The sequence below is a fragment of the Fukomys damarensis genome, unplaced genomic scaffold (genome assembly GCF_012274545.1).
Source record: "Fukomys damarensis isolate Sample0158 unplaced genomic scaffold, DMR_v1.0_HiC HiC_scaffold_19, whole genome shotgun sequence".
NCBI lineage: Eukaryota > Metazoa > Chordata > Mammalia > Rodentia > Bathyergidae > Fukomys > Fukomys damarensis.
In genome coordinates this window covers 35,896,612-35,923,121 of record NW_022900931.1, presented here as the reverse complement: position 1 = coordinate 35,923,121, position 26,510 = coordinate 35,896,612, and the positions used below count along the sequence as shown (strand labels likewise).

The 26,510-nt window shown below is 41.4% G+C and overlaps 1 protein-coding gene across 1 annotated transcript in view; it reads right to left on the bottom strand.

Annotated features, from left to right (window-relative positions):
- Positions 1-26,510, bottom strand: part of Pard3 (par-3 family cell polarity regulator) — a 558,608-nt gene that overhangs the window by 129,448 nt on the left and 402,650 nt on the right. The window contains 1 exon segment of the mRNA XM_033765663.1: positions 12,140-12,385. Coding sequence (XP_033621554.1) covers positions 12,140-12,385 — 246 coding nt within the window.

Sequence of the window (26,510 nt, the reverse complement as noted above, 5' to 3'; positions counted from 1 at the left end):
CCCATTAAATATTAAAGCAGAGACCAGTGAACTGTGCTAAATAAAACACCTGTTACTTGGTCATTACACAGATTTATTTAGAACAAACTTTCAGGTCATGATCGTAAGTTCTGAAATGGCAGAGTTTTTTTCTTTTAAATCAAGTTTTCCTTCATGGAAGACAACACAGTATTATATTTTAAATATATTTTTCCAACTTCAGAATTAAATACAGTTGGGCCGGGGATTTAGCTCAGCAGTTTGGTGGCCTGCCTCGCAAGAGCAAGGACCCGAGTTCAATCCCCAGTAACAACAACAACAACAAAAACAGAATTAAATACAGTCAACAGGAAATGCTAGTAATATTTTTCTGAGAGGCTGTTCACAGTTATTCCAGAAGGCATTATTTACAATTTTTGAAGAACCTGTAAAGAACTAACATTTCCACTATTTTTTAAATTGGCTATACATATGTATGGTACAAATGAGACTGAGGGGGGATTTATTTGAAGGAAATTTAGAATAATCCTCTTCTATTCCAATGATATTGGAATCAACAAATGAGCCTCATCAAAACAAAATGTTAGACCACCCGATTAATTTCTAAATTAGAACTGACACCTGACGGTAGTTTAAAGGCTAAAGGTCTTCTAACTAAAGCGTGTTGGCCTTTGATCTCAGTTGCTGGATGTGCTTTACATGCGAAGCAAATTCTCTATCTCAGACTTCATGTTATCTCTTTACCTAAGTGGACGTTATCAATCAGTTCCAAGTCACAAAGTGTTAGTGCAGATTCACGCACATGCAGGGAATCCTCTGGCTTGAGGAACTTCGCATTCCCCTCTTCATGCGGACAGTTTACACCTTTGGCCATGAGCTGGGCTGGCAGCCTTTGCTCCAAACTCAGTGGGTTTCAGCCTGGCAAGGTGGCCACCAAGTGAGCCCCTGAAAGGCCAAGCAGGCCAGCAGGAGGCAACCGGGAATTTTAGTTCAAATGTAGGCAACCAAGTACAAACTTAGACCATTTTCAGCTTCTTGCCCAGTGATATTTGTTTAACTTCAATTTATACAGGGGACCCTTGACTGAGGAACTCAGCTTGTAACTCAGGTTGGTCAGAAGGCTGACCTCTCCTCTGAGCCTCTCTCCTGTGCACAGGCAGATCTCAGTGTCCTTAGAGAGACACTGGCCCAGGATTTCTCAGTTAACGCTGCACCGGAAAGGATGCTGTCATGCTCCTTCTGGAACTCGTTCAGGGTCAACTCTGTACCTGAGACCATCTGGAAGCACAAGTGGCCAGCATTCGATCCTAACTCAAGGCTTTGTCCGTAAGTTAAAAGTAAAATTTTAGTCATGACCCAAGTTGTTCCTATGTGAGGCCGACTGTAACTCGAGGGTCCACTATAGTTGGTAAACAAAGGTAACTGAAAAAGCCACCCTTCTTACCAAAAGGAATTCCTTAGAATATAATTATCGGATCCCAGAATATTTTGTTTTGGAAACAAGTATTTTCAAGTACTGTATTCCTACGGACTCAAAAATAAGCCTCAGAATAGTCTGAGGTGTAGAACTAATGAGGCATAAACTGATACAGAGAATTCATTTTAAAAGTATTTGTTTTACAGAAATGCAGATTTGTTCAAACATTTGAATTGATCGTATATAATATTAAGTCTATCTTCAAATAATGATGCCATATCCAGAGGATACATGAATTATCTAATTGTTTTCTGCTCTGTAACAATCTAGATCATTTTGCATTTTTCATATTTTTATATATGCACTTATGTTAGTGAAAGAGGCCAAGAATTTTCCAACCACTTCCTTGCCTGGCAAAGAAAATAAGTATCTCTGCAAATCAACTAATGCTTTTCCTCTTGTTACAGAAAAGTAACCACCTGGGAAAAACTTGAAGAAGAAAGGAAGGAGAACAGAAAATCAAAACGTTATCCATACAGGGCACCCAGGGAAAAGCTCTAGAACATCTGGGAAGTTAATTTAAAAATGGATTGCGGATTCAGGGCTGGATAAAGCCACCTAAGAAGCTGAAAATGCATCTCACAATAGGACTCCCCATAAACCCTCATGAATTTAAATTAATAGTTGATTGATATTCCATCCTTGCACAGGAGCAAAAAAAGAAAATAACACCAACCCGAGATCACTGCACACCAGTAAGATTGGTATTTGAAGCCATGGGTTTTGACTAAGGAAGGGACAGAGGACAGAGACAGCCAGGTCAGAGAAAAAGATGAGTTATTGTGACAAACTGCACTCAAGCAGGATCCTGGAGCTGCCATTAGAGGTTAAAAATCAAATACAACAAGAAGCTTGAGGAGACCATGGCCCTAAGTGTGATTGTCAAAGGCCTGAAAATTCAGCCCTGTGAAGGGTAGACACTGAGAGAAAAATGAGCAACTTTCTTGGGGAAATTCTTGCCTGATAGCTACCAAAGTCTAAAACCATTTTAGTTTACCCCATATTTCTGCAAAATATTTAAACTTTCCCTAAGGCTAAAAGAAATATATAAGTAAACAATCTCCATTACACATTACTTCTATAAACAAATTGTGGTTTCAGGCAATGTTAATCAACAAAAGGAATTAAACAAGAAGTCTTTAAAATTAGCCATGACCTTATTTATGGCTTCATTACTTTCAAGATTTCATTTGTTGGGTTGTTTATGTCACCTCAGCCTTTAATTTAATTGTTGAATCTCTAACTATATATTAGAATAGCTTAATGAATGGTGATTGCTTGTTTTTCCTCACCAATAGTTAACATCTGCAGAATTTGTTGTAATACCAAAAAGCTATTTAATTCACTCATGTATCTGGTGAAACTGGCTTTAGACTTTGAGACTGATTCTTTAATAGCAAGTAGGTGTGAACCGATATAGCATGACCTGAGATAAGCCTGGGATGTGAATTCCTGGAGGTCCATAAGCCTCACTGCGGGCCTGGTTATCTACAAGATAACCAAGGGCACAGTACTTTCAAGCAAGGGTGTGACTCAGTCATGCTTTACTTTAGATAGAAACTGCCAGGCATTGAGTAAATTTGGGATTTGTGTAGAACAAGAGCAGAGATGGGAAGAAGGTGAGAGACTCTTGCCAGATCCATGGGAAGCCCTATGGAAGAGAAAAGACTTGGAATTGTTCAGAAATGAAACAGAAAGGAACTGGCAGACCTGCCACGGATGGGGGGCGGGTGGATTAGAAAAGAAAAGTCTCTGTGGGTGGTGAGGGAAATCACCGAGATCGGTTTTAGATAGTGTGGGTTTGGGTATCTGAGACACACAGGAAGTACGCACTCCCAGCTGGCAGCACTAAGCCAACTTGAGGTTTGGAAAGAGGGTGGGTTTGTGGGGATTGGGCACTGCCAGTGCCTCCTGGAGGTAAAACCTTAACCAAGAGAGGCACGGGAGAAACGACAGTGGCCGGTAGCTATGTGCCTAGGGAATTCAGAATTTAAGGAAAAGGTAAGTAGATCCTCTAAAGGGACAGCCAGGGCATCATCAGGAAGAAAAGAAGCAGCAGGAGAAACCAGTACAGGAAGCTGGAGAACAGTTCCAGGAATGCCCGAGTCATCCAGCATGGGCTCAGGAAGTCAGGAGGCCACTGGGAAACTAACACAGCGTCCAGGACAAACTCCCGCCACCAGATAATGCAGATTTATTGTGCTAGAGTTCCAGAGGTCGAAAGTCGGAAGTGGAGTCACTGGGCTCAGATCAAGGTGGGGCTGTGCTCCTTCTGCAGGCCCCTGCCACACCAGTTTCCTTCTGTACGCAAGCTTCCCAAAGCCACCTGCATCTCCCATCTCCGTTTCCTTCCTCTGGGCTCCTTCCTCAGCAGCTCAGCATCTTCAAATCTCTCTACAGTGCTGGGTCTCCTGCTCCCTCCTTCACTTACACTTTCACTTTCAAAGACAGGAACGATAATCCAGGGGGAGGCTCCCATTTGAAGATGTTGATCTTAATCTGACCAGCAGCACCGTTCCTGCTCCACCAGGTAATATATTTGCAGGGAGCATTAGTAAGGCTACCGTGTGGCTTGAATAAGATGGGGACTGACGATAACAGCAGTGTTTCAAACCTAGGTTAATCATTCCAGAAGTACGGGTTAGAAGTGGAAAGGAAACTTGGGCAGAAAACAGAAGCAAAAAGCGATTTTAAGGGCCAGGGCGTTAGCTCAGTGGTTCTATTGCCTGCCTCACAAGTGCAAGGACGGGAGTTCAATCCCCAGTACAAACAAACAAACAAACAAAGTGATTTTATAAGAATGCAGGAGAGTAGGCTTCTGCACCTTTCCAGGTATATGGCAGCGCCAGGACTGAGGCAGAGGCTGTGGCCAGGGGCTGATGGGATGGGAGGTACTGAGGGACAGGCCCTCAAGGTGCAGCCTACGAGCAGGACGCAGGACACTGAGGACCCTGTGCCTTGGCCGGGATGAGTGGCAAGTGGGCCTGGAGCAGGTGTGGAGGATCTGAGGCGAGCTGAAGGGGGTGAGGAGTTGAGGACACTGGCAGAGGCGACAGACAGCAAAGGTACTGAGATCCCTGCGTGGATGAAGCACACAGAATTAGCAATGGCACCAACCTGCAAAACTCATCTTGCAATGAGATTCACCACCTTTGAGAATTTCTTTCTCACATTTCAAGAAAAGTGGAGATAAATAGTATTAAGTAAATGGAAGTGAAGCGGTATTTGACTTTTGTGGTAGCAAATGCAACTTTGTTAGTGACCCTCTATTTCTAAGAGAGTACATGTTTAAAAACTGCCAGTGTCTAAGAAAATTAGTTTCTGTTCTATGCTTGCCAGACTTCCTTTTGACACAACTGGATTCCAGTTTTAATGGGGAGAAAAACAAGTTCACAGAGGTCTTTTCTTTTAAAATTGGCATTTTCTTTTTAGTGGTAAAATGCATGCAAAAAGCATATGATTATGGTATTTATGTTTCCATTAAGGTGTCCTCCGAAAGCTAGAGGAGTCTAGCCTACTATTTTCCTGCTATTTAGATTTATAGCAGCACAGTTCGTATCTTACTTCAATTATAGTTGAAGACAATGCACTCTTGGTGGCAAGTGATTGCCCGGTGACAATCAGTAAATGTCCATTAGAGCTGTCTTTCAGTGGAATTTTTAAACTACAGATTCTAGTACCTAGACATAAAAATACAAATCACATAGGGTCTTGAAGTAAATAAAAAAGTATTTCTGACCAGGATGTCATCATGTATCTTAGTTACTTTTCCATTGCTGGGACAAAAATACCCAACACCCACAAGTCAAAGGAAGAAAGGATTATTTTAGCTCAGAGTTTGTAGAGGTCTCAGTCAGTAGTTAGCTGGCTCCAAGGTAGGGTGGGGGACAGGCAGGAAGCTGCTCCTTCCTTTCCCTTTTTATTCCATCCAAACAAAAAGCCTATTGGTTGATGCCAACCACACCCAGGGTGGGACTTTCCTCTTCAGTAAATCCATCATTGACTGTCAGAACTATCGTCAACCAATCAGTGGACCTATTTAGTATCACGCACCCATGAGGCGATCACCTCCCTGAAGCCCCATCTGTAAGACTTGGGGGTGGAGGGTGTCTAGATATAGACCATAACATCATGCCTTTGTCAGAATTCAAAGTATACTAAACTTTCTACATTGGAATCATGTACTTGTATGAAAAGAAACTTTTGGTCCCAAGAAGCACCACTAGAATAAAGTTTAGGAATAATACCACACCTGTGGGATGACTGCTTCAATAGAATAATGTAATTATAAGCGCACAATACACATCAGGAGTGCCAGGACAGAGCTGAGTCTGATGGCAATCAAATGACTTCTCCATTTCACTGTTAACACAATAGACTAACTCACATTCGGTTCCTTTTTGTTTGGATGTTTTGTTTTCGTTAGCTCAAGAGTCATGACTTTCTGGGGTGCTCATTAAAATCAGAACTTGCAGTCCCTAACCAGATTGATGAGGCCAGAACATCTAAGAGCGAGGTCCAGACACCAGGAGAAGCTCTGCTTCGGGAGTAGCATTGCAGGTGCTTAAAAGCACACTGAAATTTGAAAAGGCAGTTTTGGAATTCAGCCTTGTTAGCTGTTGTTCTGTTATTGCAACAAATACTGGAGATAACTGGTATTTGAAGAGAACAGGTTTATCATGACTTACACATCTGGAGGTTTCAGTCCACAGTTCAGTGGCCCTGCCCCTTTGGGGCCTGTGGCTGGGCAGCCCGCGGCTGGGAGATGGCAACGCAAACTGCTGACCCCCCACAGTGGGAGGAGAGAGAGGCAGACCAGGTTCCCACAAGCCCTTCAAGGGCCAACGACCTCTCACCAGCCCCCTCTCCTTTACCTGTTTTCCAGCCATGAGGATTGAAACTGGGGTCTTCACACAGATACCTACATCCCCTGTCTTTTCTTTTCCATTTACATGTTTTTGTTTTTTTTTTTCAGCTTTAATTGAGTTTATTGGTACATTTTAGGGATACAGTACAGTTACATTCATTGTTGGGATCTTGTACCTCTACATGACAAGTCTTGATTCTCATTTTTTCCCCTTTCCCCTGCCCTCCCTTCACCCCCTCCTCCCCTCCCCATCTACAAACACTTTATTTTCATCTTTTCATTATCTCACATTTTTTTCTTTTCCCTTATTATCCTTCCCCTACCCATCCCACCTTCCCTACACCTTTAGCTCCTTTCTTCCCATTTCTACACTTCTGGGAGGGCTGGGGATTTAGCTCAGTGGTTCTGGCGCCTGCCTCCATTTACATTTTGACACAGGGTCTCATGAAGTCTCAAAGTTGCCCTGGCTGGCCTCAGACTTGAGATCCCCCTGCCTCAGCCTCCTAGAGTAATTGGAAATACAAGTGTGCACCATGCCAGATTCAGGCCCCATCTCTTACAGGTCCTACTGCCTCTCAATAACAGTTGAGGTTGGTGACCAAGGCTCTGACACATGGCCCTTCAGTCCAAACTGTCCTACTGCCTATTACATTTCTTAAGAGCCTGCTTCCTGCTCGCCAGACACCAGGGGCTAAGGTGATAGGAACAGAGACGCCCAAGCTCAGCTGAGGTTGAAGCACGAGCCTCCTTTTTCCACCGGGCCTCACACGCTTATAATAGTAGGAGTTCCACGAAGGTAGAAGATGAAGGCTTTCAAAGAATCCCAGCACAGTGGAGGGTGAAGACCTTCAAATGCTCAAAGAACAGAATAAAACAGACCGACTGTGCTCTTGGACTCTTCCCCCAACTCACTCACTGTCACCTGATCACGACATCCAGCCTAGGCCGGCACAGACACCAGACGTCACGAAAGCCCCCCACTGAACTTACAAAGTCCTCATTTAAAAAGAAAACTATTCACAATGCGATTCACCGAGAATATGCAGAGGCCAAGCCATTTAAAAGTGAGTAGAACCTGCAGAATTACAGGCCCCTGGTTTTTCTGTCTATTTTGGTTACAAAGACCTCTCTGTGTGCGCTTCAGTTCCACTCTGTGCTGGTCTTCTGCCTCCATGCGGGCTACTGCCCACTCTGAAGCAGTGCTTGCGACGGGCCACACACGGTGCTAAGTGCTAAACATGTTAGGCACGAAGTCGACTCTTCCCAAGCCCACCCAGAGAAGTACACGATCGTCCCCATTTTACAGCAGAGGCAAAGGACGCACAGACAACTGAAAGGCAGCCAGGCCACAGTTCGCATCCGGTAATTGAGACTCCAGTGCCTCTGCCTGACAGCACCACTGTCCACTGAGGGAGGTGATGCCAAGGCACAGCAGTGTCTTCAAAAGTCACGGAGGACATTTGCTGAGCAGAGACACGATGGGTAACGTGGAGGTTTAGAATATGAAAAGCAGCAGAACTAGCTGGGTGACACTAGAATATTTTGGCCATTATTTAATTTCACAAAATAGAAACATTACATGACCAGGATATAGTGACGTGTCGACAGTCTAGGTCAAGAGATGACCCCCTTTGGGGTCTTCTGTGTGTGTTCATTACCTCTGAGTGCTCATGAAACAGACACCTCATGGCGGGCAACTTGAGCAAGTAGCAGCTCATTTTTCAGACGTAGCAGGGAGCCTAGCTCGGCCACCCAGCCCCATAACAGCTGCCTGGCCAGGGCCCAACTGCTGCCCTCTTCCTCCATATAGCCTCCCACTGCTGCTCATTAGGAAAACTCACCTGGGAGGAAAACCCACCTGGAAGCGCCCACCCAACATGCAGGAGAGAGGGAAAATGTCAGTGCAGCACCTTGCCTTACCTTTTATTTCCAGTGCTGGCCTGAAAACCTTGGGCCCTGAGCAGGCTACACCAATGGTCTACCACTGGGCACTGAGCTGCACCTCCAGCCCAGCCCCATTTGAATAAGGAAAAGTGGGCTTTATAGAAAGTCCCAACTGTAGAGCAACTTCTAACTTCTATTAGCCTGCTCTGGGCCACAGGATCTCCCCTCGAGCAAGGGAGCCTAGGGAACTGAAGCTTTCAGACAGGTGCTGTCAGCCTGAACAAAACTGGGGTTCATAAAGGAAGAAGGAGAGAACAGGCACAGGTCAGGCGAATGGCACGAAAACAGTGCCGTATCAGATACAACAACCAAACAGGAAGTGCATTCATGCCACAGAAATTCAAGGCTATGACTCAGTTACAAAGGCGAAATCTTTGGGGTCCCTGGGTACAAGGAAAATAAAAATAACCCTTGTGAGTTTAAGCTTCACTATTCAGATGAAACACAGGATGAGGTTCCCTTCTCTTGGGTGTCCACCTGACACCAAAAGTCAAAACATTACCAAGGACCCTAATAAACAGTAAATAACGGTTTACGGGTCAATAAAGTTAAACAGGCATGAAGACATTTCTAGATGCAGTATGACGGTACCCTACAGAAAGCATTTCGTAAACAATATGTGCAAATTGAAAAAGGGGCCCCATTTTACAATAAATTCACAGCATTTAATAAATTAGTATTGGTTGCTTCCAGTGGAGCCACAAAACCCACATCTCTGAATATGAGATCCATTAGAATGATTAAGCAATAAAATTCTGCACAGCTTTCCTAGCAAATAAAGAAATTCCAAGAAGTAATGCAGGCTACAGGTTAGATTTCCGGCTCTCTACCTCGCCTATGCACCCATGAAATCCAAAAATTTGAACAGTAGCTCATCAGGCACCAATTGCCAATTTTGGTGACATTTAGTCATTTAGTCATATTGTTCCTGCAAAAAATAATCCCTGATTGGGTCAGGGATTTAGCTCAGCGGTTTAGTGGCCTGCCTTGCAAGCACAAGGACCCAAGTTCAATTCCTGGTACCAAAAAAAAAAAAAAAATCCCATTTAGCTCAGGTTTAGGGGCCGGCCTTGCAAGCACAAGGACCCAAGTTCAATTCCTGGTACCAAAAAAAAAAAAAAAAATCCCTGAGGAGTTTCAAGTTTAGTGTTTTCATTAGAGTGATTTCTGTGAGTTAATATAAATATTATTGCAGATCATCTTCCAGGCACGCTGCTCAAGTCTGAGAAATGCTTTTCTTCAGCTTCCACACAAACAGAAAGAGACGACAGAGGTGATGCGATTTATTTTCAAGCCAAGTTCTAACTCAGTGTTAGGCAGGTAAAGAAGTAATTTACAGGTGCATATTTCCCAAGTTTTTAATTAGTGTCATCATTCACTGTTTAATGTATATCTTATTCTCCACAAAAAATAGTAATTAAAAAACTAAATTTACATTTCTGTAATCCTTTTTTTTTTTTTTAAATAAATTACATCTCTCTGGGTAAGGCTGATAGGGGCTTTTGAATACAGCGGTCTCTGAGGCATGGTTCTGCATACTTTACTGCTTGGTTCTACTCAGCCCCATGTCCGAAGTTCTCCCGGGGTTCTGTTGAGTGCGTGTTTGGTGGAAACGAGGCAGGAGGCTGTTTCAGTGGGGTTTGCATATACAGACTGGAGACTCTGCAGGATGCTGAGGCCGGGATGCTTCCTCCCGGTGCACAGAGTTATAAGCAAGAAGATCTTGTGAAAATCTGCAGGATGTTCCAGTGAGATTGAGAGTCTCAGAGAGCACTGGGGTGTACAGTAGCTGTTTCTGGTCATCGGGAGCGGAGTGATCCCTTCTGACTCTGGCCCGGGTTGGGACTTCAGAGTTACATGAGTACCTGGACATTGATGATTTTTAGATTTCTGAGCTAGACATTCAACATGTGAAATGATGAGTGCTTTGATAGACTAATTTGTTTAAATTCCAGAACTGGGAATCAAACTCAGGACCTTATGCTTACCAGGCAGACATGGCGCCACTGAGCTATACATCCCTGGAAATTTGTTTAAGTTCCTACAAAAGTTCTGACTGGTAATGTCAATGTTTCTGATGTCCTTTCTCCCAAGAAAGCACTTTCAAGGGAACATTCATGGCCTTCAGACACAGTTTGACCTTCTGCAATCAGCTTTCACAAATACGGCAGAAAGTGAGTAAAAAGCTTTTAAGGAAAATGTCACTGTCACTGATAATAACTTCATTCTTTGAGTCCTGGTGCATCTGTGTTGTTAATAAACACATGAACCTTCCAGGTGATCTCACCAAAGGATTTAAATAAACCGTAAGCCTCTGGTACTAACTTGTTCACTCATTATAGCGAACATCAAACAGATTTTCTAAGACAAGAAAATCTAAAACACAACAACAAGCAAAGGAAATAAAATAATAGTCTGACCAGAGGATCACCTCAAGATCTCCTTCTTCATCTGCTGGGTTCTTCTCCATTTGCTTTTTTTTCTTTAATGCTTCCTTCTAAGTTTACCCGAGAGTTATCTGTTGCATTTGCAAACCTCTATTAAAAATAGCTAGAAGTAAGGAACTGAAATACAGGAGGCCACGTGCGAAACGATGGCAACCGAGTAAGACGCTGGCGTCACATATGAAATCATTTCAGGGTCTCTCTTGCCTTGCAAGGGACCAGAAGCACCAGCAGCAAGCCTGGAAATTCATAAGAAATGTAAATTCCTGGACTCTAGCCCCTACCTCCTAAGTCAAAATTCTAGGAGACAATCAGTCAGTTGGTGTTTTATGAAGCCCTTCACACAACCCCGACGGATTAAAGCCTGAGAACTACTATAAGTGAAAACACTTGTAATACCCAAAGCTAAGCTCCTATAAAGCCACGATGATAAAAGATTAGTGTATTGCTCATGACAATGTCATGCCTATGCTTGATATAAAAAGCAATGAGGATTGTTTACTTCATGAGCTAAACTCCATATGGTGCTCAAATACACAAATGAAAGGGTGGGAAAATATTAGTTTAAAACTGTTTCTGAGTGGGCATGGTAGCACATGCCTTTAATTCCAGCATTGGGGAGGCTGAGGCAGGAGGACTGCCATGAGTTCAAGACCAGCGTGGGCTACACAGTAAATTCAAGGCCACCCTAAACTACATAGAAAGAACCTGTCTAAAAAGAAATAATGTATCTATTAAAATTTAAAATATGTAGACAGCAATTTAAAATCAATATACAGCCAATAATATATAGTCATTAGTAAGTACATAGCTAATAAATACAAAGCCATAGTCAGTTAAATTTTAAATAAACTTTCTAATTTTAAGTTTTAAATAACACAGTCATTAAAAAAAGTCAACACTGTACTCCTGCATGTTTTACTGATAAATGTAAATCCACAGCTGTGTCCTATGGCGGCGAGCAAGTCATTAGAAGACTGCCTCTGCTATATTTCTCGTTCACAAATTCTTTCGTAACACTGAATTACGGCACCAGAAGAGTGGCCTTCTAAATCAGAACTGAAATAAATCGTGCCACTCCAATTCACCTATTTAATTAGCTCAGCTGGAAGCCCTCACGCCCATGAGAGCAAACCGTGCTCAAGCAGAAGAGTCCTAATTTCCAGTCGGCTTTGTAGTCGAGTCCTCGGGTCTAAAACCATTTGGAGAACAGGATGAAATACGCTGGAATCATTAGAAAAGCTATCAAAACCGTTTTCCGCTCTTTCCGCCGGGCTTCGATTTGTAGAAACTCAATACTTTCAGACCCAGTGGCTCTTGAAAGGCCGTGAATAACAGGTGTCTGGGGCCTAAGGCCCGACCAGCAATCTGCTGTCAAAGCTGCGGGAAAGAGGACCCGAAGCAACCCTGGGCCCACTGGGCGCCTACCTGTCCACGGCGGAAGCCTTGGCGGTCCGAGGCTTCTTCACTCGCGCGTACAAAGCGTCCATCAGGTGCGCCTCCCGCGGGCTCTGCGGCCGGGCGCCCAGAGCAGTGCCGGACCCCTCGGAGGAAGACATCGCCCCATAGGTCAGCTCATCCTCGCAGCCCAAGGCCCGACGGAAGTCCTGGATCTCTGCGTAGTCGCGCTCCCGGGCCTGTCGTTCCCGAAATTCTCGAGTTTTGGCTTGGATCCTGGAAAATGAGAAAGAAGTGAAACATAGGAACTTTTCCTTTTCCGCAAAGGGCGGACGGGAACACTTGTTAAAATTATGTGGCAAAGTACGTGTAGTTTCCCACAGTTACCGGAAGATCGGTAGACTACACTGAGGAGTTACCCGCGGTTCAGACTGTCGGGGATGCCCAGCATGCTGAAACGTAATCCCTCCGGGAATCTCTGGTCATTTCAGTAAGATACAAGCATAGTATAAATCTTCAGTGTAAATTTTCACCTAGTGACTAGCATTAAACATTTACCAGGAGCAGTTTATCTACTGGATACTACTGAAAAGAGCTCTTTAAAACTTACACACATATATCTATTATGTGTGTGTATCTTGTTCATTATCAATAATCCATAAATATTAAACATATTATAAAGCTTAGATATAAATACATACCATTCCTTCTCACTCCTGGTAAAAAAAAATAGAAAGGCCTCAGTTTAACGACACTGGTTTTGATTTTGTGTAAAGACATACAACTGACTGAGAGAATTCTGTGATTAAGGGCAAGAAGGTATGTGTCCATTCAAATTCTGAAATAAAACTTGCCTAAAAACAGACCTTAGAATACTATCGTCCTGAAGATATGTTCAGTTCACTAAGATTTTATTAAAATATTTGATACACAGGGCTCCTCGATTTAAAATAAATTGATACAATTTATGCAGTCAATCTGAGTTACCCAAAAATAACTAACACTTGCTGGAATTTTGTTGATTTTTAATAGAAAATATATATACTCAGAATAGAAATGTTTACCTAAAAGCAGTGAAGTCTTAGCAAAGATGTGAAAAAAAGGGGACACTTAAGTACTGTTGGTGGGGATGTAAGTTTGCACAACCATGACAGAAAACAGTATGATGAATCCTCAAATCCTAACAGCAGAACTGGCATAGGACTCAGCCATCCCAGGGCAGGGCACACAGCCAGAGGAAAGGAAATCAGTACGTTCAGCGAAACCTGCATGCACTTGCTTACTGCAGCACTATTCACAATAACCAACGTATGGAATCAACCTTGGTGTATCCAACCATAAATGAATTGATGAAGAAAATGCGGCCTGTCCATCTATCAAAGAGGGTAATGTTCAGTCATAAGAAAGAATGAAATTCTGTCATTTGTAACACCATGGATGAACCTACAAGGCATGATGTGCAGTGAAATAAGGCAGACACAGAAAGACGAATATGGCATGATCTCAGTTATGCAAGGGATTGAAGTGGATGACACAGAAGTGTTAAATAAAACTGGTCACCCAAAGCTGGTAAAGGGAGGTGAGGGGGACAGGAAGAGGTCAATCAGCTTACTGTTTTAATTAGAAAGGAAAAATAAGTTCTGTCATTCTACTGCATTAACAACAAGGTATTGAGTACCGTAAAATGGCTAGGAGAGAGGATTTTGAATGTTCCCTCCATTAAAAAAAAGAGAGAGAGAAAAATATTTGGGGACATGGATACTCTGATTTGATCATTATATAACATATACTTGGATGAAAATATCACACTGTACCTATATATATAATAATCACTATATATCACCCCAAATTCTAAAAATAAAAAGCAAGAAAGTCTTATTTATCAAAAGCAATGTTTTAGGCTGAGTCTAATATTTTACTGTAAAGTTATGTACTTTCATAATTGAGGTAGACTTCTCTAAGCATAAATGGCACCTAAATATAAATTCATAAGGATTCAGAAAAGATAGCAAACAGATAGTGTAGGAGAAGGAAAAGAAAACTATATATAGGCCGACATTCCTCGGGGATACGGAAGAAAAACTCCTTAAAACATCAACCAATAGAATTTAACAAAATATACAACAACGTATACCATGATCAAATGGTATTAATCGCAAGAACCATATGAGCAGGATAAAAAAGAAAAGTCCTATTATTCTCTCAATTGCTGCAGAAGAGCATTTGAGGAACTAAACACCTGCTGTAACAACAACAACAACAAATAAACAAACAAGAAAACCTCAGAAGATTCATTAGAGTGGGATCTGCTAAACCTCACAGAGAGCATCTACCAAAACCCTACAGCGTCCATCCTACACAGCTGACAAGGACCGCAGGCTCCCCTCGGGTCAGAGCACAGCGAGGGCCACTGGACCCCACACTGGGCTCAAGTTCCTCCCTGTGCCAAAGCCAGCCAGTGAAATGAAAGGCACAGAGATCGGAAAGGAAGCAGTAAGGTCCACATGAGGGTCCACACAGAAAATCTCAAGGAGACTATGCCCATCTAGAACTAAAGAGCAAATCCAACAAGGTCAACATACACAAATCTACTTTTTTTATTGTTGTTTGCTTTTTTGAGCTAGGGTCTCACCATAAAGTTCAGATTGACTTAAACTCAGTGTGTAGCTCAGGCTGGCCTCAAACTCACAGCAATCCTGCTACTTCTGCCACCCAAGTGCTAGGACTGCAGGCAGGGACCACCACAAACGGCTAGTACTATTTAGATACTTGCAATGAAGACATGCACTGAAATTCTGAAATTAAGATTACAGTGGCATTTACAGTTACTAAAACATACATCAATGTAAAGATGCACTTTTAGATATGCATAACAATACACAGAGGTCACGGTAATAAACAAGTGCAATTTGTATGCTGAATACTGTATAGTGCAGCTGAAAAAGCCCAGAAGACTACCTTAGAGACGAAAATTCTCCACGTGGCAAGTCATTCTCCCCAGCCTGGTACACAAGTTTAATGCAAATCCTATAACTGTCCCAGCAAGATTTTTGTAGACACTGACAAGATTATTTAAGATTTTTTCCAGGCTGGGGTGCCGGTGCAGTGATACAGCATGAGCTTAGCATGCAGGAGGCCCTAGTTTTGATTCCCAGTGCCACAAAAACAAAAATAAAAACCCTGAAACACTAAACGAAATATATATGGAAAGGCAAAAGACAGAATAAACAACTGTGAAAAAAGGACAATAAAATGGGAGGAATCAAACTTTCCGATTATAAGACTTGTAACATAGTGATCTGGGTTATGTGGTGTTTGGGGGGAGACAGACACTTAAATCAATGGAACAGAATAAAGCAGCAGCAAACAGGCCTGCCCAACCGATGCCTCATGGTCAAGCAAAAACAGGTCAATGCAACGAAATAGATTTTTCAACAAATGGTGCTGGAGTAATTGGATATCCATAGGCGAAAAAAGGACTTCAACTGCACATCTTATATAAAAATTAATTCAAAATGGCCACAGATTTAAATGAACAACATACAGCTATAAAACTCTAGAAAGAAACGCAGAAGAATATCTTTAGAACCTAGTGCCTGGTGAAGAGTTCTGAGAAACGACAGCAAAAGTGCTATCCCTAAAACAAAAGATGTAAAAAATGATGACATCAAAATTACAAACTTTTCCTCTGAAAGGTTCTACTAAGAAGACAAAAAGAGAAATAAAAACCAGATAAAATATCAGCATACCATTTATCTGACGAAGGACTCAGCTCCAAAATGCATTCACAAAATACAAAACTCCACAAGGAAACAATCTAATTAGAAAACGAGGAAAAGACACGAAGAAACATCTCACTGAAGATACTGTGGGTATTCTACAGACACAGACCTGGAGAAGAAGCTGGGCCTCTGCTGCGCTGGGGTCACAAATGTAAATGGTACGGTCACCCAACTCGGGAAGGCAATCTGGCAGTTTCTTTCAAAGACCAAACGCACACCAACATGTTACCCAGCAGTTGTACTTCTGGGTATGTATCCCAAAGAAATAAAAGCTCATGTCCATGCAAAGTCTGTTCGCAACTGTTCACAGCTCCTTTTTCTTTCTTCAAAAACTGGAAATAACCAAAATATCCCAAAACAGATGAGTGGTGAGGTGAACCGGACTATGTCCAAAGCACGGGCTCAGCAGAACCATGACCTCCTCCCGGAATCTTCTCCAAATGACAGGAGTGCATTAGCCATGGTGGGCGGCGGCGTCTGAGGCAGACCTGTACGTTGCTTCCTAGCTGCATGGTGGCCACATGATCTACACGTGTGACACAGGTACCGCACTGCCATACACACCCCTGGCACATCTCGGATCTCCTACTACAGTTACATCAGCTGTGCCACTAGGGAACCAGGAGGGAGCACACACGAGACCTCACTGCACTACCTGTGCAACTTCCTGTGGATCTAAAATTATTTCAAAATACGAAAAAAAAAAAATTGTCACATACTGTTACAAACAGAATTGACATTTTTCGCCCTGGCTTCTTTCTTACCTCTCGCTTCTCAGCATTACTCTGATCCTTTTTTTTTTTTCAACACTAGACCCAAACAGTCAAAGTTCCTTAGCTTTTTGTTTTTTTGTTTCTTTGCTTGTTTGTTTTTTTTTGGTAGCTATGAAATGGAAATGCTTAACTAGTTCAGCATTTCTCAGCAGGATGCAGCAAGAAGCAGCAATGGCGTGGGACTCCCCAGACGCCGCTCTCAGCCCCACGTGATCTGACACTGTCCCTCAGCAATGGGACTATACAAAATGCGTCTCCTACTTCCCCAAACTCCCTGGGAGGGCCTTATTTCCTAGCCAAGAACCCAATGGCTTTCTAATCTGAACAGAATACTGGCAAGTCAGAAATTTTCATCTCAAGAGTCCTAGATACTAATAAAAATGAGCCCATCAGGGAACATCTACCAGAGAAACAGTGACTCAAATCCTAATGACAAATTTAGCTAGAATTATCAGAGACTACTTTATTCTACTCCATTTATCCATTTAAGGGCAATTATGATAGTCAAGGACGTTCACATAGAAGCCAGTTATCACTAAACACCGAACATCCAAGATGGGGAGTCAATAAAGTTGCAATATTTTTACTCTTTGCACCTTTCTGTTTTTCTGACTCTGGACTCAGCAGGCGTGAAGAGCGATAACTAGCAGGGAGGAAAATGAGCGACTTCTCCTCGGTGGGACATTCACTTATCTGACAACCTACCTGCTAACAGTACCTGGTTACTGTCAGACAATCACCTCATGAGAGGTAACATCCAGGGGGACTGGGTATTCACATAAATCTTTATGTCTGGGAACCTAATAAAATTTGGGTGGAAAAAAAGTATAAATTGCAGGTGCATAACTATGAAGCTAAACGTTCTGAATATGAAGAACCCTCAGAAAACAAAGAGAATGCCACAGACTGATATGTAAATGGCAAAACCCTACCATACCTGAACCTCAGTTCACTGAGAGAAGTTAGTCCAGCGTATGTATGCTGCTGAGGGGAGCCCTCTAAGAAAGGCAGTTCTTGGAAAAAGCTAACAGGAACACCGGGGAGAAATATATGGAAGTAATCTAAAGTAACCTCCCCAAATCGCTTACACATCAGTTTCACAATATTATGCAGGGGCCCTTGATTTGATCTTCTTATTTTCAAAATTACACAGGAAACATTATTCAGTGGGGGTCAACTTCTAAGAGGACAGCATCTCAGAATTAATGCTCAGCAGAGTGAGGGCCTTTTCAGGAAGCCCAGCTCTCAATTGCTTCCTTTTACCCAATTTGTGTATTTCAACTAATCTCTACTGATCTTCGAATGCAACAGACATTACCAATCTACCTACAGTACTTCCTAAAAACACTATTTTCCTCTAAGCTCCAAAATATAAGAAATATTATTTTTGTTGCTTTTCTCATGGTCCCCAAAGTGTTGCATCACCGAAGTTCTGAGAGCTGTTTGCATCCTTCCTCTCTACACTGATGATGAAACCCCAGAACGCCCACAGACTACGGAGGCAGGACAGCAGCCGTAGAAGTCTAACAACCCAGGTTACCAGCCGGGGCTCCTGTGCCCGTCAAAATGCACCCTCAAAGTTAATGTCAGCAGGCTTTTGTTGCTGTGCTAATGCGCTGGACTCTAAAAAACTCGAATGACTCTGAAAACTAGGAATACCCTGTGGCTTTGGTGGATCTGGGTGACAATTCACAAGCAAAATTAACTCGGGTCACAAATCATTTTCTTTATTGTGCTCTTCGTATTTGAATGTCTTCTTTATCACAAAGTAAGAAGTGGGACTTTGTGGCACTACCAAAAGGTCCTATATGTTAGCTATTTTCATCCTTCCAGGAGAAACTCAGAAAAAAATAATATTCGGATCAGGAGACAAAATATTTTCGGCATCCTAGTAAACGCAGTATGGTTTTTCAGGAAACTAAAAAAGACCGTGTCTCACAGTTGGAGCCCTACTGGTTCCAGACGGCCAGTGCTAGAGCAGACCCCCTCTATTTTACCATGACCCCGAGGTCACGGATTATCTCTGAGATGCAGGAGCCATTCGTTTTTCTGGACAGTCAGGTTGTTGTTCAGCATTATCCATCTCATGTGTCTCCTGCCAACCCTCAGCGATGACAGAAGTAACTGATTAGCCCGAAATTTAGCAGAAGAAATGACCGTCTCTTGCTTTGTGCATCTGTGAGGGCTTCCTCGTAGTGAACAAAAGAACTATTCTGAGGTTTAAATTAGCACAAGCAGCTGGACCCATGGACACTGATGGAAAACATCACTTGCTAATTCCCCATCTTTGAATGCGAGAAGAAAAAAAACAAAAAAAAAACTGAAATGGCCATTAAAACTTTCTATCAAGACTTTTTAAAAAGTTAGTAAGGAACTTTTCATTTCAATTTACGTTCAAACATAAATATTCACACCTTTCCTATCTGTAAAAAAAAAAAAAAAGTTTTTTCCATTATGCTAATCAAATTGCCTTGAACCTGCATAGAAAATAGTACACAAAATAATGTAATATACTAAATAAAGTAATAAGGTTAATTTCTTTTCTGCTGTCACTGAATTCATGCTAACAGCCTCTGTTCAGCTTGACATCAATTAATGATTTTAATTCCAGACTCCTGTCCCTGTGTTCGCCACCCTTCTCTCTAATTAAAATGGAAGATGCGTGACAAAGATGGAACACGCAAGACTTCTGTCCTTGTAACATTTCTAGTCATTAGTAGTTTTGCTTTTACAATAAATGGCTTTTAGCACTAATTGCTGAGGACTAAAATGAAAAGAACTTTCTGGGGCCTTTGAAGCGTGATTGTTCCACAGCCAGAGAAGGCGTCATGGATGGAAATGGCTTTGCGTGACGGCTCCGGAGACTGGAAGGCAGTGTTTTCTGAAATCACGCAGCTGCATCCGAAGTTCTTCTCACTCCAAACACAAGAAGCTGCTCGACATGAACAGCCCAGTACCTTTTCTAAAAAAGGGAATGCAAGAAATTGACCTTTAATAGTTGTTCATTATTATTATTATTGGTGCTGGCCACTGAATTCAGAGCCTTCACTCTACCACCAAGCGCTCTTTTAGTGATTTCAATTTCTTAAAACGCTATTGATATGTACAGAAGGTAGACTATACCAATACCAGTTTACCAGAAATTTTCCAAATAAATTCCAGATTACTACAAATTACACAGTTGTCTACTATCCTCCAAACACAGTTCAAGATCTCATAATCAAATCCCTTGGAAACTGTTCTCTCCTGAGTGTATTTCCTGCCATTCCTTAGCCTCGTTCTGGGGACAAACGATACTTATCTTGCATATTTTCCCAACAGATTTCCTCTCTCTAAAAATCTGTGTTAGAAATTTATCCAAGAAAACCTAAATTCAGGCTGAGGGTGTAAGCTCAGTGGTAGGCTGCACACTTGCCCAGCATGCCTAAGGCCCCAGTTTCAACCCCTCACCACCCGCAAACAGAAAAACAAACAAAAATCTAGCACCCTAATTTCAGAGCAGAATGAGACTGCAGCAGAAAGTCGTGATAAACTGTTTTTAAAAAAGTTTCAGTTCGCTGATTGCTTTACCTGCCCCTCAAAACACTTGAGCTCAGGGAGGACTTCAGAACAACGGTGGCTCAGCTCACCAGCCTTCAAACTCACCTCCTCCTGGCAGCAAATATCGTAGAAGCAGCCAATATGGAATCTGTGCTAGATTCCCAAAAGATGGACAATATTCCACTCAGTTTTCACATCAGTCTCTTCTTATCAATGGGATAAAATGTCTCACAGCTACAACTTAAAGGCTGCCTCGCAGTTCCAGTCCATGGTTGGCTGGCTCCAACATAGAAACAAAATGGTGGACTGGAGGAGCAGAGGAAAGCTAACTCATGGCAGCCAGGACACACAGCAAGAGCCAGGGACCAGAACACACCCTCCTACTTCACCCCTCTGGTGACCCGCCCAGAACAAGGCCCTACCCGCTAACAGCACATTCAGCCACGAAGTCCCCAGTGGATGAATCCCCCATGACCAACCAGCTTCCAAGAGCCCCACTTCTGAACCTCTTGGGGAACATTCTAGGTCAAAACCATAACAATCTCTTACTGTGAAAATACTTATAATTTTAAGTGGAACTTGAATGTCTGTAATATTAGGGTAAAAGTTGCCTGAGAAGAAAGGATATCCATGTGCCAACTGGATTCTGGGAGGGTAAAGAAATGTCTTGCATGAGAACAGCTGTCTGAAATACCTTTCCTCTTCCAAGGAAGAAGACGAGCTGTTGGAGGCCATGGTGCTACCTTCTAATTGGCAGGGAACGAGTTAGAATCCATCCACTAATGCCAGTGAGATGGTACCAACTTTAAATATAAAATGGCTAGAAGTCAAAAAAGCGAAAAGAAAGCATTCACAGAGATACTACTAACCACTAACCGGGCACAATTTTTAAAGACCCTCCCAGCCCCATGAGTATTAGCGCTCAAGGAGAAGGAAGGGAGGGACTGAATGAAGTTATCAAATAGCAGATGTTCTTGGGAGCCACAGCCAGGCCCTAAACTACCTTCTGGGAAGCACTGTCAACTCCTACGTCTCCGTTGCTACCTTCCCAGGCTCTGCAGCCTCCCCCACACCCTCCACCCCCGTTTCCACAAGACACTGATTTACATCAAGTTGCAAATGTTAACACATTTAAATCCTTCTTCTGTCTTAGGGAAGGTAAGGGATTCCTAGGAGAAGGGACACCATCATCATCATCAAATATTCTATACTAGTGACAGGGAAATAAACCTCTGTATCTGAAGCTGGACTTGCTAACAGGGAAAGATGACTTCTCCCCGTTACTTTCTACAGGCCCGGGCCTGCCTGGGCCTGGCTCCCTCAAACATCTCAGAGATTTTCGTTGTTCTGCCTTCATGCCATATGCAAATAAGGTAAAACTCAGTGCACTGTGTTAACCAATGAACCCTCTGTGTGAAATTCTGTAACCAATAAGGTTGCCGTGCCCATATGTAAATGAAGGATTGGCATTTGTAGCCCCGCCCCTTCCCTATGTGGATAACGATCTGGCTGAGTTGTTCTGTCAGTCTCGTTGTGGAGAAATCCCAGACTGACCCAGCTTTAAGAATAAAGCTGTACAGTCAGTCTTGGAAACTTCTGGGTGACTCTTCCATTCTCCTGGACTACCTGCACTGAACTGTAACACTAGAATGATACTTTTTACTAACCAAAACACATACGGATGTACAGACACTCATAGAAGGTTTGGGCTCTCACTGGAACCAAAGCACCTACAATTATTTCCAATTCAAATAGATGCTTCAATGCCAGATATATCTCAGCTGGCAGAACTGCTTTTCCGACTTCAGTTACAGCCTCCAGTGAAAAATTAAGTTCTAAACATGGAGGCCACCCAAGGCTTCATCTTCCCCAGTATGGGTCCAAGTAGCAAACTTCCACAGAGCAAATTAACAGACTCTTCAAAATCCTTGCTCATCTGTATTAACGATACAAAATAAAAAACAACTCCCACTGATTAGAGTTGACTTTTCTGATGGGCTCAAGAGGTTACAGAAACTATGAAAATTGCTGTAACTGGATAAATAAAATCACAGAGCTTCCATCAGAAAGCTAATTTTAAATTTGGTGTGTGTGCATGTGTGCGGTGGAGGGGATGGAATGAACCCAGGGTCTCACACTTCCTAGGCAAGTGCACTACCCCTGAGCTAGGCCCTCAGCTCAGAAGGTTAAATTTTAAAAGGCAACCTTGGTCTGAATGGCAATAAATGACCAAAAGGTAAACACTACTCTCGGTAAAACTAACATGTGTCACCTGCTGAAAACCATCTTACCAACCGAAACCACAGTAATTTTGTCAAGAGTTCAAGCAGTCGCTTAAAGCAGACCCTGAGAGTGTCTGGTAACAGTGGGAACAGAGAGTCAATGAGTGGGAACCGCAGCAGAGATGAACACAGTTTGCCAAATGACACAGCAAGAACCGGGGTGTGTGCCCTTCCAGACACACTGAGTTCAATGGTCTCGCGTCGACAACCAAGGCTTTGCAGGGTGACCATCAATCAGACAACGGGAAGTTTCAAGACTTCTACTGCCTTGGTAGATACGTAAATACGTCCCACATACTAGGAGCAGTTCATAAGCATTTCATTATAGTTGCACTTGGAATAGTTGGAAATACTTCCAAGTACAGCTTACTATGTAGGTGTAGATGATATTATAATAGCTATCACTTGCTGAGTAACTACAAAAGGCAAGCCAGCTAGCATTAGAATTCTCACTGAGCAGAGGAAATAACACATGAGGTAAATGTTACTTGAAAGTTGTAGAATTTAGCCAGATAATACTTCCAGGACAGCGATGTGCTGTAGACCACTATGGCCAAGCCTAACTGGCCTCCTCCCACAAGAATAGCTCGCTAGGAGCTAAGGGCTCTCCCTGAAGCTTCTCCTGAGAACTGAGAACAGCCAGGTAGGTAGTCTTTCCCGACGACTCAAAGGAACATACAGAATTTTTCTGAGGAGCACATGGTACTCATGGTTACAAACTTGTCTAGGAGTTTCCTATTTTCCAACTTTGCATTTTCATGTACAGTTTTCTTTAAAGAAGCATTGCACTAATTTTTACCCTAAGTGAGCTACTTCACAGCAAGGCCATGCTTATCATCCTACATTTCTTTTCCCCACATGCCTGCTGACTCAAGTTACTCATGTCATTCACCAGCACAGTTTACCTGAAAAAAATGCATAATATGCTTTAATTGTAACAAATTTTTAACATGTGTACATTAATAAAAATTAGCTATAACACAGACTGGTATACAGTGTGACCCACATTCTACTCATGACCTTAAAATACTTCAAGTGAAAAGGCAACTTCACATTCCTTTCAGCAATCATCACCAATCACGTTTCCACTACAATTCGACCTAAAAATGTATTAGTAAATTTGTGGTTTTCTTTTGATTTTTTTCTTGATATACGCAAATAATGCTAAATCAACTTAAAATGTTTAATAGGATGAGCAGACATTTAACAATCTTACCATATTTAATAGAAAGGACAACATCACAAACCCCCTGCCGTGATAAGCATAGTTTTGCGCCTTGACTATACACACTAGTGACCTCCTCATGATACTGTACTGCAGATTAGCAAAGTGTTGCCTCTGCAGGGAACCCAGGATCTCTGCATCAATTTTCATAACTGCAAGTGAATCTATAATTAACTCAAAACAAAAAGTTTAGCTGAAGATCAATGAGAATTCATTTTTCCAGCCTTATGTTCATATTTTCCAAGACTATACATCTGAAAACTCTGACTTTGAGTGATCAGTAATTTAAGAATGATTAAATTGCATTCCTTTTAAAAACTTGCTAGAAAGCGCACCTAAAAATTATTTCAAAAAAAATCTTAAATAAAAAGATATACTGTTACAAAGTCTGATGTGAGCAAGGAAAAGTAAAGCTTTACTTCCTTGTTAAAATAACTCTGCAAACAGAAGCATTAGACATACAGATGGCTTGCAAAAGAACAATGTAGCACTCTTTTCCAAAATCTCTTATTACTTGGTTTCAAAAACTAGTCAAAGAAAATTTCATATACCATACAAATACTTAATTTCTACTAAAACTTAAACACAAAATCACAATTTTTATCTAGGTACTCAATTGAAACACCCGAACGTTTCCATTTTACCAATTTTTTCAATAAGCTTTCTCTCTATACACTACCTTCATACAGTTCCTCACATTTTACTCCCACAGAAACATCTCTCAAGCTTACTATAGGAATATTTTGCAGGCTATCAAACCAAATGAACAAATTCATAGACTAACCTACCAATACAAAGGAAATTAACTCCTCAGTGAAGAAATAACATTGTAATAGTTTCCTTAAAGCAGATAGTAAATGTACATCTTTTCCAGTGACTTTTAAACTGTCAGCAATCATACAAGTTATTTGTTTTGCTTTAGAAATATGATTTTAAAAAACACCACATACTATAACACATATCGTATGCTTTCAGATAAAAAGAAATTCTGAAAGTATTACAGGCTATTTCTCAAAAACAGTCTACTGTGAAATTAAGGAGGTGAAAAGTAATTGAAAGGAAACTATACTGCACAATTATAAGCTATAGCTTCCATGAAGCAAAAAAACAAGATTTTACAAATTGGCTCTGAAAACAAAACAAAACAAAACAAATCTCTAATCACTGTAGCAGCTCTACAAAAGAGAAGTCAGATTTTTAGCTCCTAATAGGCCACAAATAAACAAGTATTGGGATGTATTACATATCTTTTGAAATCAGGGCAGGGTATACACAGTCAGTGAAGTACGCAAAGTATACACATATCACTTGGCCAACTTCTCTGAGACACTCCCTTTAGGATAAGAAGGGCTATAGGGAAGCCATATCAGTATATTTTGACATAAAACAATTACATGAAGCTGGGGATTTAGCTCAGTAGTTCCGCCTCCTGCCTCACAAGTGCAAGGTCCTGAGTTCGATCCCCAATACGAAAAGAAAAAAAAAACAAAAACAATTACATGTTCTTTTCTCAAAATTCAAATCCACTCACTAATTACTGAAGGTCACAGCCTCTTTTTTTTTTATTTTTAACAAATTTCCCAGACACTCAAAACCACATCCACCAAATAAAAGTGTTTTCAAACTTTCAATAAAGAACAACTCCAACTAAAATCAAACATTTCCTACTCCAAAGAATCAGGTGTGACCATTTCTACAACACAGAGAAATACTTGTACGTGTGTGTGTGTGTGTGTGTGTGTGTGTGTTTGCGCACGGTGAAACCTACTGAATGGCGGTCAACAGCTCCAATGCCAAGCTCCTAATCCAATCTGAATTTAGACACATTTTTTTAATTTCACATAAATCATTATTCTTAATTGTAAAAGCTGAGGCAGATATAACTTCTCTTATTCTAAAAATAAACAGTAGTAAAAACAGCAAGTTCCTGGAGTCCAAGTCCTTGATAACAGCTGAATAGATTGTCTACAACTTAAGATGGAACAGTATGAAACAGCAACACTGGCACTCGCATAACAAAATACACCACACATCTACCAAGCGAATTTACCAAAGTAAATTTGAAAGTTTCTGTGAATGAGCTCTTTGTTGCAACAATTGAACTATACTCAAATCCCAGGAAAGAAAGCCAATACAGCTCATTTCTATATTAATAATTTTCTTTCCCTATCCCCAAGATAGTAAAAGATTGCAAATGATTATTTACTACAAAGAAAAGCTGGGGTTTGGCTAAATTTCATGACATCCTTTGATCAAAAGTAATACTTTATTGGGCTGGGATTTAGCTCAGTGGCACTGCACCTGCCTCGCAAGTTCAAAGTCCTGAGTTCCAGTACCAAAAAAATAAATTATTAACAATAATAAAATAAATAATAATACTTTATTATCCTTTGGGCTGATTTGTTTAGAAATAATTTTATTTTACCTAGTTGAAATGTTTAATAATAGGCTTTCCCACAAGCTTGTAATTTCAAAATTAAAAATAAATCTAAATAAATTACTTTATGATTTTAAATAGAAACTTTCTAAAACATAAAGTGGAATAAAATGTTCAAGTAGTTATGATATTTACTTTATTTTCTGAAGTTTTACTCTCACCGTATTTTTTAAATCAGCTATCATTTTACGAAGGTAAATAAAAAATACTGGTCCAAGGAAATACTCAGTTTCAGCCTGCAGATCTGACAGATGGTTTTAAGATGACACAGTTATGGCTTTTTTTATTTTACCTCTCTGAGCAATTAAGGCTTTTTCTTTTTCTTTCTTTTTTTTTTTTTTTTTTTTTTTTTTTTTTTTTTT